Source organism: Thermobia domestica, chromosome 8 (genome assembly GCF_964235325.1).
Source record: "Thermobia domestica chromosome 8, izTheDome1.hap1.1, whole genome shotgun sequence".
Taxonomy (NCBI): Eukaryota; Metazoa; Arthropoda; class Insecta; order Zygentoma; family Lepismatidae; genus Thermobia; species Thermobia domestica.
In genome coordinates, this window is record NC_137461.1 from 285,537,774 (window position 1) to 285,552,775 (window position 15,002).

General features: G+C 33.6%; 1 protein-coding gene across 1 annotated transcript in view; it reads right to left on the minus strand.

Moving 5' to 3' along the window:
* Window positions 1-10,585: 10,585 nt before the first annotated feature.
* The window catches only part of LOC145693668 (uncharacterized), a 42,183-nt gene continuing 37,766 nt past the window's right edge, over window positions 10,586-15,002 (minus strand). The window contains exon 3 of the mRNA XM_081769903.1: window positions 10,586-14,755. Within this exon, the coding sequence (XP_081626029.1) occupies window positions 14,547-14,755 (209 nt within the window). The 3' untranslated portion in view covers window positions 10,586-14,546. The remainder of the gene's footprint in view (window positions 14,756-15,002) is intronic.

Genomic DNA, 15,002 nt, shown 5'->3' on the forward strand with positions numbered 1-15,002 from the left:
AACGCCCCTAGAAATTTGTCATCTTGGGTCCGGAACTCAGACGCCCGTTCGTGAAAATGGCCTGAGTGTATATATCATTTGAAGATGTAAAGACAAAGCACTTAAACCAACTCTGGGGGCCTGTTTCTGTATCCAGATACTGAAGTCAAGGGCGCAAATCTGTCTTCAACGTTGGTGGGATGGGTAAGACTGTTCCATAATCCTTTCCTTTTTTGACGATGTTCAAAATATTTATGAAGTTGAAAAAAATGCTGTGGAGGATTAGGGGAGCAGAGTTGTCTATAACATCGGCAGGAGGACACATTTTAAGGCTTATTGTGGGGGGGAGGGAAGAAGAGACTCATATTACAGTAAATGAATCAAATTTCTGAGGTAAACCTGTTGTACTCGTATATTATATACCAAATGATGTAGATGAAATAGTGGTACATATCATTATTACAACTCAGTGCCGTGAGCACATTCTGAAATTTGAATATATGCATAATAATAATTGACATGTTTTCTACTTACGCATCCACAATGATTCACATTAAAATTTTAGGACACTTGTTTTATAACAATACAAATAATGACTTCCCCAAAACTATGAAAGAAAATCAATCAGGCCTATATTTGGCGCAACAATACTCTTATCTGAGCAAAATTATGATTACCACAATAGCATTATAGGAATTGTTACAGGAATTAAACAAATAGTTGAAAATAGACTACTAATAATTAATGACAATGAAATATTAAAGAATACGATTCTTTTTTTAAAATGAAACAAGTCAAATGACATCAGTTTCCTTTGTGGCAGTCGGATAGAAATCATCATCATCACAATCTCAAATCGGATTATTGGGGGGGGGGACAAGATTGTAGGGAACATGTTCCCCTTATGTCCCCGAGATTTGTGCCAGTGACTGAAGGCCCTGGCACAATCTTTGCGAGTGACGGGGAGTGGTGGCTCTCTTGTCCTACCAGATCGGTGACCGTAATTCTACAGAATGCTTTAAATTTATGCCTGTGTCTGTGAGCTCCTTTACGATGAAGATTACAATTACGATGCATTTAGTTACGATTAAGGCATAACTATTTTAATACTATTATTTACATAACCGGCATGCTTCAAAAATGCGTTGAACTAACCATTTCCGTTTTGTTCTATTTCCTTTATATTAGGGCTCGTGCGTTTTGTTCAGAAACTATAGCTTAGTTCAAAATATATACAGTTGGAAATACTTGAATATGCCAGCGTATATCTAAAGCAAATGTAGGGTTGCAAGGGATGAGGAGGAGTGAGAAGGGAAGTATTGCGCATGCGCATTCAACAGAAAGCAGACGAAAACCCCGATGCTTTCAGTAGGCCTGGAAGCCCGAGGAAATTAGCATACGACAGGAGGAAAGACAAAAAATGTGCATTTGAGCGACGCGCATGTGTAGGTTCCTTTTGTCAAAGTAAGTCGAGAGAGCGCGCCAGAAGATTGCAGTGGAAATAATTGTGATAATTACAAGCAAACAATTTATATATAATGAAATACGTACTTTTTCTTATTAACAGGGGATGCCGGGCATACCGGCGTTCCCTTACGCTACGCCGCTGGTTGCCATAACAAATAAAATAAAAAGGAGACATATAGTATTCTAGCTTTCAGGTACAGTTGTACTAACGCTATAGGGGAAAATTTTAATAATAATTCCTTCACGCTGTAGTTTTAGTTTTAAGAGCATAAGAAATTATTCATCATCACACACAGAGACAGACATTATATATATATATTGTATAATGTCTGTGTCTGTCTCTGTGTGTGCCCACCCTAATTTACATTCAGCCCCCCCCCCTAAATTTGGAGGCTGGCTACGGTCCTGGCTTAAGCCCGGAAGCCACCCCCCTAAATACGCCACTGCACCTGGTATAATGGCATTATGGTATGTTCTTAGAATTATAACAAGACAACAGCACATTGCCCAAAGTTTGGACACTGACTACTAGTAAACTGATATAAAAGAACCTCAAAAGGGTAAAGGCAAGTTTATTAAAAAGTGCTTGAGTTTCGGAGAGAGACAGCTCTCAGGCTCTCACGCTGGATACGTCCCTGATTCAGTGCAGTGCAGTTTGTTATAAAACATTATTATTAGATGCGTAATATGTAAAATTATATCATAAGTTTTAATTTTAATAGGTCTTTTCTTAACACATCCATATTATCCAGCGTTCTGCCTGCCTGTTTATGTCGGATAAGCGAAACTCTACTGTATTTCCAAAGCTAGCATATACATGAACTAGAATTGTATCGTCCTAGAACAGACAATAGTCTGAAATGCTTATATTAAAAGGCTGGAATAAAAAAAGCATAAGTACTGATTTGGAAGCGTGAGAACAAATTAAAAACAATTCAATATATTTCCTAGGTATCAGATTATCATCTTATTATGTCGGTGTGTATTCTTTTTTAAACATAGTTTTAAAAGCTATACCATTCGCAATATTCCTGAGGAAATCGAAAGAAAAACTCCTAGTGCCTCTTATGGCAAAGCGGCTTAAGTGCATGGTCCGAAACCGATTCCCACGTTAAGGTATAGATAAAGTTCCCGTACTTCAAAAATGCAAATCCGGGACGCTACTAAATTACGAGAATCTTTGAAATGCTTAAAACTGAAAGAAGTGTTGAATACTAATTTACTTTCCTCCATTAGATAGAGTTGTTCAAGTATTACGTTATCACATTTTTATTCATTTCACTAGATCTTCCAAGGACGCCAATTTTTTTTTAAATTTGGGGAGGGGGACATTCAAATACAGAAGATATATATATGAGAATTTTAAGACAAATTACACTCAAATAATGCCAAATATTGTATATTCATAAATACAAAGGAGGCCTACATGAGCTTTGAGCGGGCCCGGCCCTCCAGGATCGGCGCCCTTGCCTTCTTCCTAGTTAAGCAAACGTAAGCAGATGATTTACTCCCTCCCCCCTGGTAAGCAAAATTTTTTTTTTCCTCAAGTTCTGTTGTGTTTCGTGAAATAACAGCAGGAATTTCCTGATTACTTATCCATCTAAATGAATGTTTTCACTTAGAGCCATCCCGTCGATTCGCGTTGCCTAGGACTAAAATAAATTAAGGGTCAATAATGAAGATGAGACTTCCATATCAAACATGAAGAGACATGTGGATCGGAGATCTGTCTTTGTTCCAACTTTAATTTTTTCAAATCCATGATGGGAAATTATATTATGAGTACAATTTTCGAAATTAATAGTATACAATCGTAAAAATATCTTACAAAACGATGGTTTATTGCAAAATACTTTGACTCAAAGAATAAATTACAAGTAATAAACTTGTTACTTTTCCTGAAGAGTCTAAGTCGTGAATGAGACGGAAGCTGCCGAGCGTAGTGCTTGGAACGATTGCCTCACTTGTTCTACCTTCCCGTGGCGCAGCCTTGATTCGACTTGATCCTAAACGTATTATTCAGAAGTCGAAGTCGGAAGATGTTTCCCATTTTTCCAAAACACTCTTGGTCGATTACAATCTGCCTCACTCGTGAGGAAACAATCCCATGCCGTAAGCGTCGGTGGACCACCGATAGGCAACTAGTGACATGTCCCCAAAAATTGGCGGTCCCGCAGCCAAAAATTGGTCCCACTTTCGTTTTGAAAATTATACCACCACCGGCAGAGAAGCGACGGAACGCCAACGAACCACAAAATTATTCCCCTAAAATACTTTAAATCGCCTATATGCGTAATTTCTTTGCATCAAGATGAGTCTAAAAACATTTTTAAAAAAATAAAACGAAAGTGCCCTGAGCTGGGCGTGAACCATCAACCTTAGGGTTGCTAATTGCGTGTTCTTCGGAATTCGTCACGGAGGCGATTATGAAGACACAGCTTGTAGAGTGATAAATCGTTAAAGTCTTTTTAATATTTCTAATCAGAATGGTTCTTTAACCGTGTATATTTGAAGACAACTGTTCGGAATCAAATCAAATGCACTCGTCATGTAATTTTATAACAAAATGGCAAGCGTCTATTTATTTTTTTCATAGTTCTCCCATATTCACTTGCTAGTGATCGGCGACAGTTGCCAACTAAATTCATACAATTATACGCACCCACCTCAAGATTTTTCGCTTCATGATGTAAAGGCAGGAGTTACTCTTGACCCCCGGAGCTCAAATATTGTCCTTATAATAACAATTCGTCAGGGAAAAATAATATATAATAATAACCGCATGCACATGACTGGCGATAGTTCATGTTGGTCCCTTTACGATTCTCCGTGACAAATCAAACGAGCGCGGACCAAAATGAAGTCCTCGTTCTTACGTTGTGGTAACTTCAATACCCCCGATTCTAGATATCTGCTTCGACTCGACGAATCCCTGCCACTAGTGGCACGCTAGCGGCAATCCTTCGACGCGTCGCTATATCGACAATCGCCATTTACCGGCAAGTGAGCCACTAGAAGTTGGCGACGTTTACAGCATGGGGAAGCTAATAAACAAACAAAATAATAATAATAATAATAATAAATCTAAAGCCTTATAAAAAAGTTTTCTGAAAAGTTACATCTAGCAAAATCATTTGTTGGTATTCCAGAACTGTGAATTCACCTTTATTCATAATTTACTTCTATCGTAGTTTTGATATGAGAATGATATGTCTGAAACTAACACAGGTCATTAATACTTTTTTTTTTTTTTTTTTTTTTGCTTTACTCAGATTTAGCAGTTTTACTTAACAGTCAGTCAATTTGGATCTGTGATATCAGAGTTTTAGAGCTTTCCTTAATTTTTTCATTTGCAACTAACACCATTAACGTATCTCTTTCGATATTTCCATATGTAATGGCTTGGTCACTCCCAGTATATTTCAAACAATAAAATATTTACGGTGTCTTACTCCATTAATCCGAACTACATTTTATATCCAACAACTCTGTGCATTTTCCCTTAAATCTGCAAACTTTCTACTAGGTTAAAACTCAGTATTTTCTATTTTCTTCCTTTCTTGCTAAAACGAAAGTGTTCTTTAGACAACCTGGAATGATGACTCTATACTACATTATGTTGCATAGGGCATTTTATGTAGCATATCATTTGACAGTTGGACACTTTCTTTTTATATTGAAAGCAACAGGGATTAAGTCCTTCTACACTTATATGATAAGTAAACACATTCTTTTTGATTCGTGGAATTGTGCCAATGCACTAGGTCCAGAGAGTTTTTAATTTAAGATAATAATAATAATAATAATAATAATAATAATAATAATAATAATAATAATAATAATAATAATAGTAGTTATTATTATTATTATTATTATTATTATTATTATTATTATTATTATTATTATTATTATTATTATTATTATTATTATTATTATTATTGACTTAGGTTTTCCTGAATATTAAGCAATATTTCACAAAAAGCTGGTATTTTTAAACAAATGTGTTCGATATCAAGTTTTCATAAAAGTAGTCACTCTCTCCTATAAATAATTTCAGAGGGGCCGCGGTGGCTCAGTGATAAAGCGTTCACCTTTGGTGCATGGGATCCTTGGTTCGACCCCAGCTCGCACCAAGTGCATGTTGTGGTGGAGAAACACCATGTGCATGGGTTTTCTCGGAGTTCTTCCGTTTTCTCCCACTTTTTTCATTCCACCATTGCATTCATTTCTCATCATCACCGTGTCCTTTAGCCTAGCCGGTATAACCGTGGGTCGTAAAACTTAAAGATTTGATTTCAAATAATTCCAACCCAAACAGTTGCAGGAAGTATGTCATTTCGAATAAAACAAACCACTCTATAAAATTCTGAGTATTATTATTTTTTATATATACAATTCTAGCGGACCTTATTTCTAAATCGAAGGGTAAGAAGACTAAATTCACTCTCTTATTATTATAAATTCATTTCAATTGAAGCAGTTAAAATAGTTGGGAAAAATTAGAAAGCCATACCCTATATTCCAGTGTGCCACAACCGGATAACGTGGCACACTGGCGTGCCCAGCAAAATGAACAGTGTGACGCAAACTTTTACCTATTATTTACAAGAATATTTGTCGAGTTTATTTTATTTATTATTATGAACGATTTTTCCACGGATCAGCTCTCTGTATACAATTAAACAAGCAAGTATCACATTGAGGGAATGTGTGTAATTATTTACTTTAATAGTAATTGAATATATATATATATATATATATATATATATATATATATATATATATATATATATATATATATATATATATATATATATATATATATATATATATATGTATTTTCTACCGGCAATAACTGCATCCGGTCTAGAAAGCTGGGACTAACAACAAAGGAACCCGATGTGCTAAACACACACCACCTACGCACTTCAATACACCAACGAAGGTGCAGACTATTCATGAATTAAAGTCTCTCACTTAATGTATTCTCCTAACATGTCTCCCAGCGATTACAACATTTTTTGGTATCTCAATCACTTCCTAGTAGGATAGGTTTACCTAGAGACCACTGATTAACCTGGTATTGGATGTTTCACTTTCTTACCTTTGGAGTTGACAGTCATCGGTTGGACAATCTCACACGCAAATATCTAACATTAACAACGTTTCTTCTATAATTTCGTAATATTGTATTATTTCTTTGTATTATTTATTAGGTTGGTTAGGCTTGTTTCAACACTTTTCTCTTTGCACCTACTTATTACCTATACCTTAACGTTGGATAAAAATACACTAGCTCTCACCGGGAATCAAATCCAGAACCAATGGACTGGAACCATTTGGCAACAACAAGGCACATTTAAATAGAAGTTTCGATTTTGTTAGGAAAATTGCGATTAGGTGTAACATTTAAAAATATATTTAAGAATGGGTACGGATGAAACGCACTGAATTTTCTCGCTCGAATTTCTTAAACTGACTCGTGTTAGGCTGCAGCTATTACTGAAACATTTATTTGGGAAATGCGAATAAAATAATGTGTTTCTGGAAAACTTTGTTCGAACCAACTTATGTCCAAAAGTAAAGTACCCATTGGTCATATTTCTGTTAGAAATAACTTATGCCATATATTAGAATTATTAAGGAAATAATTGTATGTGAACTATGAGCAAAAGCGTCCGAGTACTTTCTGAGAAATCGTCAAAAAAGTCATCCCCAAGAATATCCCTTGTGTATCTTTTCAGGACAAACAAGTTATGCTATTTATGAAATACGAACAAAATTGCCTGAGTCGTTCTCCACAAAATCGTAGGGTAAATCTTACTCCGAAAAGTATTATATCACTTCTAGCTTTTTAGGATGATGGAATTATGCCGTATCGTTAGGTTATTTATGTGACATTTATTTATGAAATATGAACAAAATTGGGTCAGGCGGTAATGGGGAAATCGTCGAAGAGTAGGCTAAACTACCCTTCTGAATGTTTACAGGACGAACGAGTTGTGTCATATTGTTAGGTTATTAATGATACATTTATTTATAAAATGTGATTGAGAAAATTGTTCGAAAAAACGCATCCCATACAGTAAATTACACCTTACGTATTTTTTCAGAGCAATGATTCAAACTATATTTGTAAAAAAAAATAAGCAAAATCTTTACAGCTATTTTTGAAACAATTTAATTATTTTAAATTTTCATCCTTCAGTAAACTACTCGTATTTTTATGTCGGAGAATATAGAATTCGAAACGATAAAGTGTTATAAAAACTTCATGTCTAGACTTAGGTCCAGATACGTCGAACAGTATGGCCTCTATTTAAATGCATGTAAAAGCATGACGAACCGACAAACGAACAGATGGACAGACATCAAAATCACTTTTTTGATATGTGGGGGCGTGAAACTTGAATTCATTGAAATCTCGAATTCAATTTTTATCACTATTACTACAATTTCTTCTTTCGTCGCTTGAACGTGAAAAGGAATAGGAATACAACGACACGTAAGGTGATAATTTGTAATTCCCAAAATTTAATGAGTTACGTTTAATGTGTTGCCATGCTAGAAAAAAAAGCTTATGCCTGTTTGTTATATCATTTTAATATCAGTTTTTCACGCTACTATATAATATAGAAATATGGTATGATTATCGTTCATATTCATTCTATATTTGGAAATATTCGTGTTCCGTATACATAGATCTGTATAATTTCGTTACGTTCAACGAAAGCATTCTTGCACTTGTGGATATGAAAAAAAAAAAGAGAGAGAGAGAGAGAGTCAATACTCTAAAAAGCAAAAAACAAGCACAAGCACACACACACACACACATAAACGATCATTTAACATCAGGTCGATGTAACAAGGGGTAAGACTGGACAGTCTTTCAAGGTCGCGTATGTTCTTCCTGACACACAAACCCGAAGTGAGTTGTCTGCTGTTCAAGAACGGGAAGTAACATGCAAGACTATAAACTGAAAACAATAACTGTTTCCAATAGTACACGTATTCTAATACTGAATAAATACGTCGATTAAAGGATACTACCAATAAATTATTTCCTTATTATATTGTTTCGGTTCTTATTAACATCAAAATTATACACTTCCTATAATGTTTTGTAAAAAAAAAAAAATGGAATGGGATGGGATGGGATTCGAAGTGGTGTCAAAATAATAAAATAACTACGACTCCGCCACTCTATCCACCTAACCACGGAGGCTACGTTGTGTTCGCTCTTTTTTAAAAGAAATAATCTTCATAACCATGGTGCGTATCGCTTCGAACCTTAAGATAAGAGTTTTTCTGTTTAATTCTATATTTTCGTACGACATCTTAGTTACAAAAGCTAATTTATATTTGGCAGGCAATCTACACACTAGGTTTTAACCAATAAATGCAACATATTAGTCCACTATCCATTCCTTGATCCAACTTCTCGATTCCCCTACTGAATTCCCTCCGCAATTGTGATCTGCTACTGAAAAAATCCCTAGAAATCATCGTTGCCAGTATACACAAAACCGAGCATAATTTTGTTTTTTGCTTATATTTTTATTATTTTATTATATTTTTTGGAAATATCTCCTTAGATGAATTGCTTTCTATTATCTCCACATACTAATAACTGAATTTTACCCATAAACGTAAGGAAAATGGAATAAATGCGAAAAATCTTGAGTTACAGTATACGCGCAATTTTTTTTTTTTGCGCATGGGAGTACATATGTTTTCGGTGTATACCTAATACAATGTATGGTGTTTTGTAATGGCAATCGTAAAGATACTGTACTAGTGTATTTTAAGTTTTTGGACTTGTAAAAGAAGAAAGAAGTAATTTGTTGTTAGTGACTGCATAAAGAATAACTTCATTGTCCTAAGTAGCATTATTGATTTATAGATTATTACTTATATTGGTCTTACAATAGAATTTTATATAATTTATATTAGTGTGTGTAAAATAATTTACTTAGCGACAAAATGAGAAATTTTATATCTCAAATTGCGAAAAACTGCCCCTGGTAATGCGACATGAACTTCAATTTTCTCTGCATACCTCTTTCTAGTGTGTTCGTACAAAATTTATCTTTGTATAATTACCATTGTCATAATATTTTTGACAGCAATATTGATGCTCACTTGGCCCGAGTTCGATTCTTGCAGGACGTGATAATCTAGCTAATACGAGTCAGAGAAGATAACTGATCTGTGACGAAGTTAAATAGCGAATGTATTAGCCACTCATCTCCCAACTGAAAGCAGTTTGGTCGGCACTAACTCTTCGTGAGCTTAGCGTTAGAGAGAAAAGTGTATGAGTAAAAGGTACGGGCCACCGCACTAAGGTTTCTCGCTCCAATTTGTGAACTACGTCATGTTATGCTGCAGTTGTTAATGAACACACACACAAAAAAGAAAAGGCGCTTTCGGAAAAGTATGTGTACTTATGAAATATGAACAAAACTGCCTGAGTCGTTTTCGAAAAAGAATCGTCCGGAATAACTACCCCATGTAATTTTTCCCCAAAAAAATTAATTATGCTACAGCATAGTGCTGTTAAAGAAATAGGTGATGTGGATGGAATCTAAACAAAATCGTGGGAGTTGTTTTCGAAAAATAGCATTTTTGTTTTAATAAATTTTCACTATTTAGCAAAAACTCTTGTTTTGGAAGGTTATACGAAACTTAAGTTTAAAATTTGGTTCGTATACGTTGAACGGTGTGGGCCCTAGCAAAGTGAACACGTTTATATGGGACGAACGAATGACCGGACAGATATGTTCAAAAATAACTTTTTCGTTATGTAGTCATGAAACTTGCAAGTCTGTTGAAATCTTGCTCTTTTTTTTTTTTTTTTTTTTTTGTCATACTTTATTTTTAAAAACTCGGAAGATCGGTCGATTTTTCTTCCGTTGCATTCCTGTAGGTAAGAAATAAATAAAAATTCAGTGGGAAGTGTAGAACTATAGGACAGCCGGAAATCGAGCTCCCCAGCTTCAGGAATTATAGGTGTATGTCTATTCAAAGAGCGGACGGAGTAACGTGGCACAGTAAGTCAGAGTTGAACTCGAATTTTATGGTGAAATGATGCCGATTTCTTCAAAACAGTGGAAATTTTTGGGTTAAATTATTAAAATAGTTTCTAGGAAGATATTTTATTAATAAAAGCTAAGTACAGTATAGGTATACATACTTCAAAGCGTATCACAGATTTTTGGAGCAAGTAAATTTTAAAACAAAGTGATTTTTGATAATTAGAACAACACATTAGTCTTCAGTACATTTCGAATTCAAGGTTTTTCTTCCATTCTGTTCAACAGTTTTCATTATAGCTGAAAGAAAACTCAGGTTAAAAACATACTACAAAAATAAAAGTATTTGAAGACAATTCTAAACAGAATAACGTTAAGTGTTCTTTCATGCCAATTTAGTATTAATCACATTATTTATAAATATATTGTTCATACATTTGTTTTGTTACTTAATTCGTATATCATAACTACCCATTGATGTTAAATGTATATATTCTAATGTGTATCAGACAAAAGTTACATCGCCTCACTTCACTTAAATTTACATTCTCCTATAATAGTTGTGATACGAAAATATTTGGAACGTTTAAATAAAAGAAGCTTGCTATTGGAATATTATGAAATACAAATACAAAAAGAAATCAACTGCGAGAAGTTACTATTATATTACATTAAATGTGGCGAAAGTCGGGATGTTATGTACTTGTCATTCGTATAAACAATGTTAGCAACTCCTACACGAAGTCCAGCATATTCTCAAATTTCTGCTTAGCAAATTTGCCATATGTACACTGTTCTATGCTGATTCTGCATTAATGTTTTATACTTCATTAACTGCGTTAAGCTAAAATCACGTTTTTGTGACCTTAAAATTGTTTTCAAATTCGTAGAATACGAGAAAGTGGTTGAACTTTAAAAATCTTTCTTTAATATGGACCCAATGTAGGCCTACTCTATATAATTGGATAAGTTCAAAAATAACACAACTGTTCTATACTCTTCAAGAATTAGAGGAAGAGGGCAGACTTGTGCTTTTTGATCAACTTCGGAAATTGTACAGTTAAGTTGCCAAAACTATTTTTGCAAATTAAGATGGATGCCCTGTGCAAAATACGAAATTAAAATTTGAAAGAAACAATTATAATCACAGAGTTTGATGCAATTTATAGAGCGTGATATTAATAAATTTACTGGAAACTCTTCTACAAGAAAAGTGTGACACTCATCATCACTTGCAAAGCTAGTCTCTTCCAAAATGCAGCTGCATGAAACACCCAATTATTCATGGAAAGTTAACACGTTAACAAAATTCTTATCTGTAAAAGTCAACAGCATATATTTAACCTGATTTTACCGTTTCCAGAATCATTTTCACGATGTAACATAATATGCGTAGACCCTATAAATTAAATACACAGCACGCTTGTCTCCGCAGTTGTAACTTAACACTTAATCAACTTATTATAACTAAATTATTTATATTTTTTTATAATTAAGGAGGGATCCCGATTAATCTGTTATATTACTCTCCAAAATAACAGAAAATAAATATATACAAAATAGTGTAATTAGTGATCGACACTTTTCCTTCCAGCTTAAAACTTAAGTACAACTCACTGAATCAATATTCTTGTTTTTTAAGCACTAGCAATTACATAAAAAAATATGTGTTTAGGACATTCTGTAAAATTTCAAGTCTCAGTGAATGATGGCCACTGGATGTTTTTCTTAACGAAACATTAAATTATTTAGTGATATGTTCACTTCAAAATCGTTGGAAGTACTAAGCCGCTAAAATAAGCCAAAATCATGTTCACTTTTAGTATAAAATAGCCTATATTTTGGTTTATTTCTAAAGACTTAAAAGGCAGATTAATAGTGAGATTCCTCCAAATGTACAAGCAGTTGATATGTAAATAATACTGATTGCTAAAGCTATATCTTTCAAATTAACAAGTAAGAAGAAATCTGTACATTAAAAATACACTACACAATTTTTTATAATTAGTTCATTAAAGCTTACATGCTATTTATAGAATTATTCTTAAAAAATATTTGTATGGCAGAAAGGCATAACTTCATGCCTTTCTCAAATTTGTCAATGCAAAAGGTATCGGCAAAGTAAAATTTGTATGGGTGATTTTTTGTATTGTGCAAATAATTTAAATTCTTGATTTTAAAAAATCACATTGTCCTCCAACTTCACTTTAGTGCAGCAATTTAAGTAGGTGTTCATTTTCATATTTTTATAAAACAAATAATTTTTTCAGTTGTCATAAATTTATTATAGTGAAATTCCTCGTTTTAAGTATTTTTTTTAAGTTGTGACGTCATAGAATTTTATAACTTAAATAATGTTACAACGTAAACCATGAGGAACTTTCAGACAACATTGAGCATTACAGACTATAGAGGGACCTAGATTTTTCATGTAGAAATCGGTATTCCAAAATTACTTTTTTTAAGACAAGAAAAAGTAGAATATGAAGTCGCTTACTTTTTTTTGTTTATGGTGACTGCCTTCACAACACAATTAGCAGCTATATTGTACCGAGGTTTTAAAACAAATGGCTACCTATTCTCTCTGAAAAGTCCTGTGGTATCTTGTAAATTAAATTAAGTGTATATATATATATATATATATATATATATATATATATATATATATATATATATATATATATATATATATTACAGCCGAAGTAATTAAATTTCCCATGTACAGATGCGAGAAAGTAAACCTTTAAAACGAGATGGATGGCTTTAGAAATGTACATAACGGAAATGGCATTTTCTTCATTTGATGTAAACATGGTTTGAAGCTGGAAAATGGTAGGTGCAGCACTTGAAGAGCTGCAGTAGTGTCGTCGGTAAATTGTTTAGCTTCCTACTGGATGGCCTAGATTCGATCTTCAGAAGGAGGCCCGGGAAATTTCTCTCGAATTAATATGGCTCATCCAGTCTGCTTAAATTGGTTATCTGGAGGAAATAAAGGCGCTAGAACATGGTCGTTGACTAAATCACCTTCCTGAGTGCCAAAGACAAGTTTTTACCTCCATACATAACCTTTCATAGTATGTCCCGAAAGAAGGGAAGATTGAAGTTCTTATGAGTTTACTACTTATCACCAAAATATTACCATCTTCAGAAGAATTAACAAATTGTGGTTTAAAATTATAAAATACGATAAAATTTTCTGGATTTTTTTCGTTGTAAGTATAGTTTGTAGTGGAGTCGCGTTTCGTCAAAATTGAACTTGGAACGTTCATGATAACCACGTAAACAATTGATGTTATCACCACGAATAGTAAAAATCTAGGTCCCTAATTATAACATTTTGTAAGTAATATAAAGACTACGTTAAAACATTTTCTCATTGCTTTTGAAAAGTGCTCAAATATACTTCAAAATTCAACAACATCCCAGTGCTGGATAACTTTTTGGCCATGACTTTACACATAGAAGTAGTCAGCTTGGATGAAACCTTAGTGTCTATTTCTGTATCATTACTACTAAAAATTTTAATTACGTGTAGTAAATCATGCACTATGTACAAATGAAATAAGACTTTTCTTGACTCAAAGTACATAACAATATAGTGCTCTAGTCATCTTTACATATGCATAAAATATTTTATGAAAATATTGACTAGACTGTGCACAATATAGTCCTAATACTATAGAATCAATAGTTATACTGGGGTAAGTCTTGATTTAGTAAATTTATAGTACTGAGATTAAAAACTTAGATTTTTCTGTTTTCACTTAACCTAATATTTCTTCACCCACTGATAATTTCAAATCTTCCGAGAAATATACCTCAAATGTTAAGAACATAAACAAGAAATAGCGAATGTTTTTAAAAATAATTTAATAGCATGCAACAATAAAAATAAATTAATAAATGTCTTTTTAGTCTCTTAACACATCATCACAATGCGCAGAGTTTACTTCTGTTGCAGCACGAGCAAAGCATTCTGGGTAGCTTTTTAGTGCAACTCTGAATTGTTTTTATGCACTTCTTCCTGCATGTGAGGAAATAAATGTCTCACAAGCAGGAAAGTAACTACTAACACCCAATTTTCTCCCGTACTGCTAGGTGCGTAACGTCGAGTCCAATGGCACTCAATGCTTCATTTATGGTTTTTAGGGTATCAGGGGAGAGAGTTGAGTCACGACTCAGTACATCTGTCCATACTAAACCATTCCTTTCATCACAGTGAGTCACCACCATATATGAATCTGGCTTCACTAAAGCTACTGTCTTCTCTCCGGCACCTGCAAATGTATGATAATAATTAATAATAATAATAAAGAATTTTATTTTGTTAAGCTATACGTAGCAATAGTCAAAATGATATATTGGTACATCAGTATAAATGAATAATCATCTATAACTAAATTAATGATGAAATGGCATTACAAAATGAATTACAATAACGAATTAATTAATATGCATTTTAAATACTAGCTCAACACGAGATTATGAAATACGTTACATTTCTATTGAACAATTAAAATACTC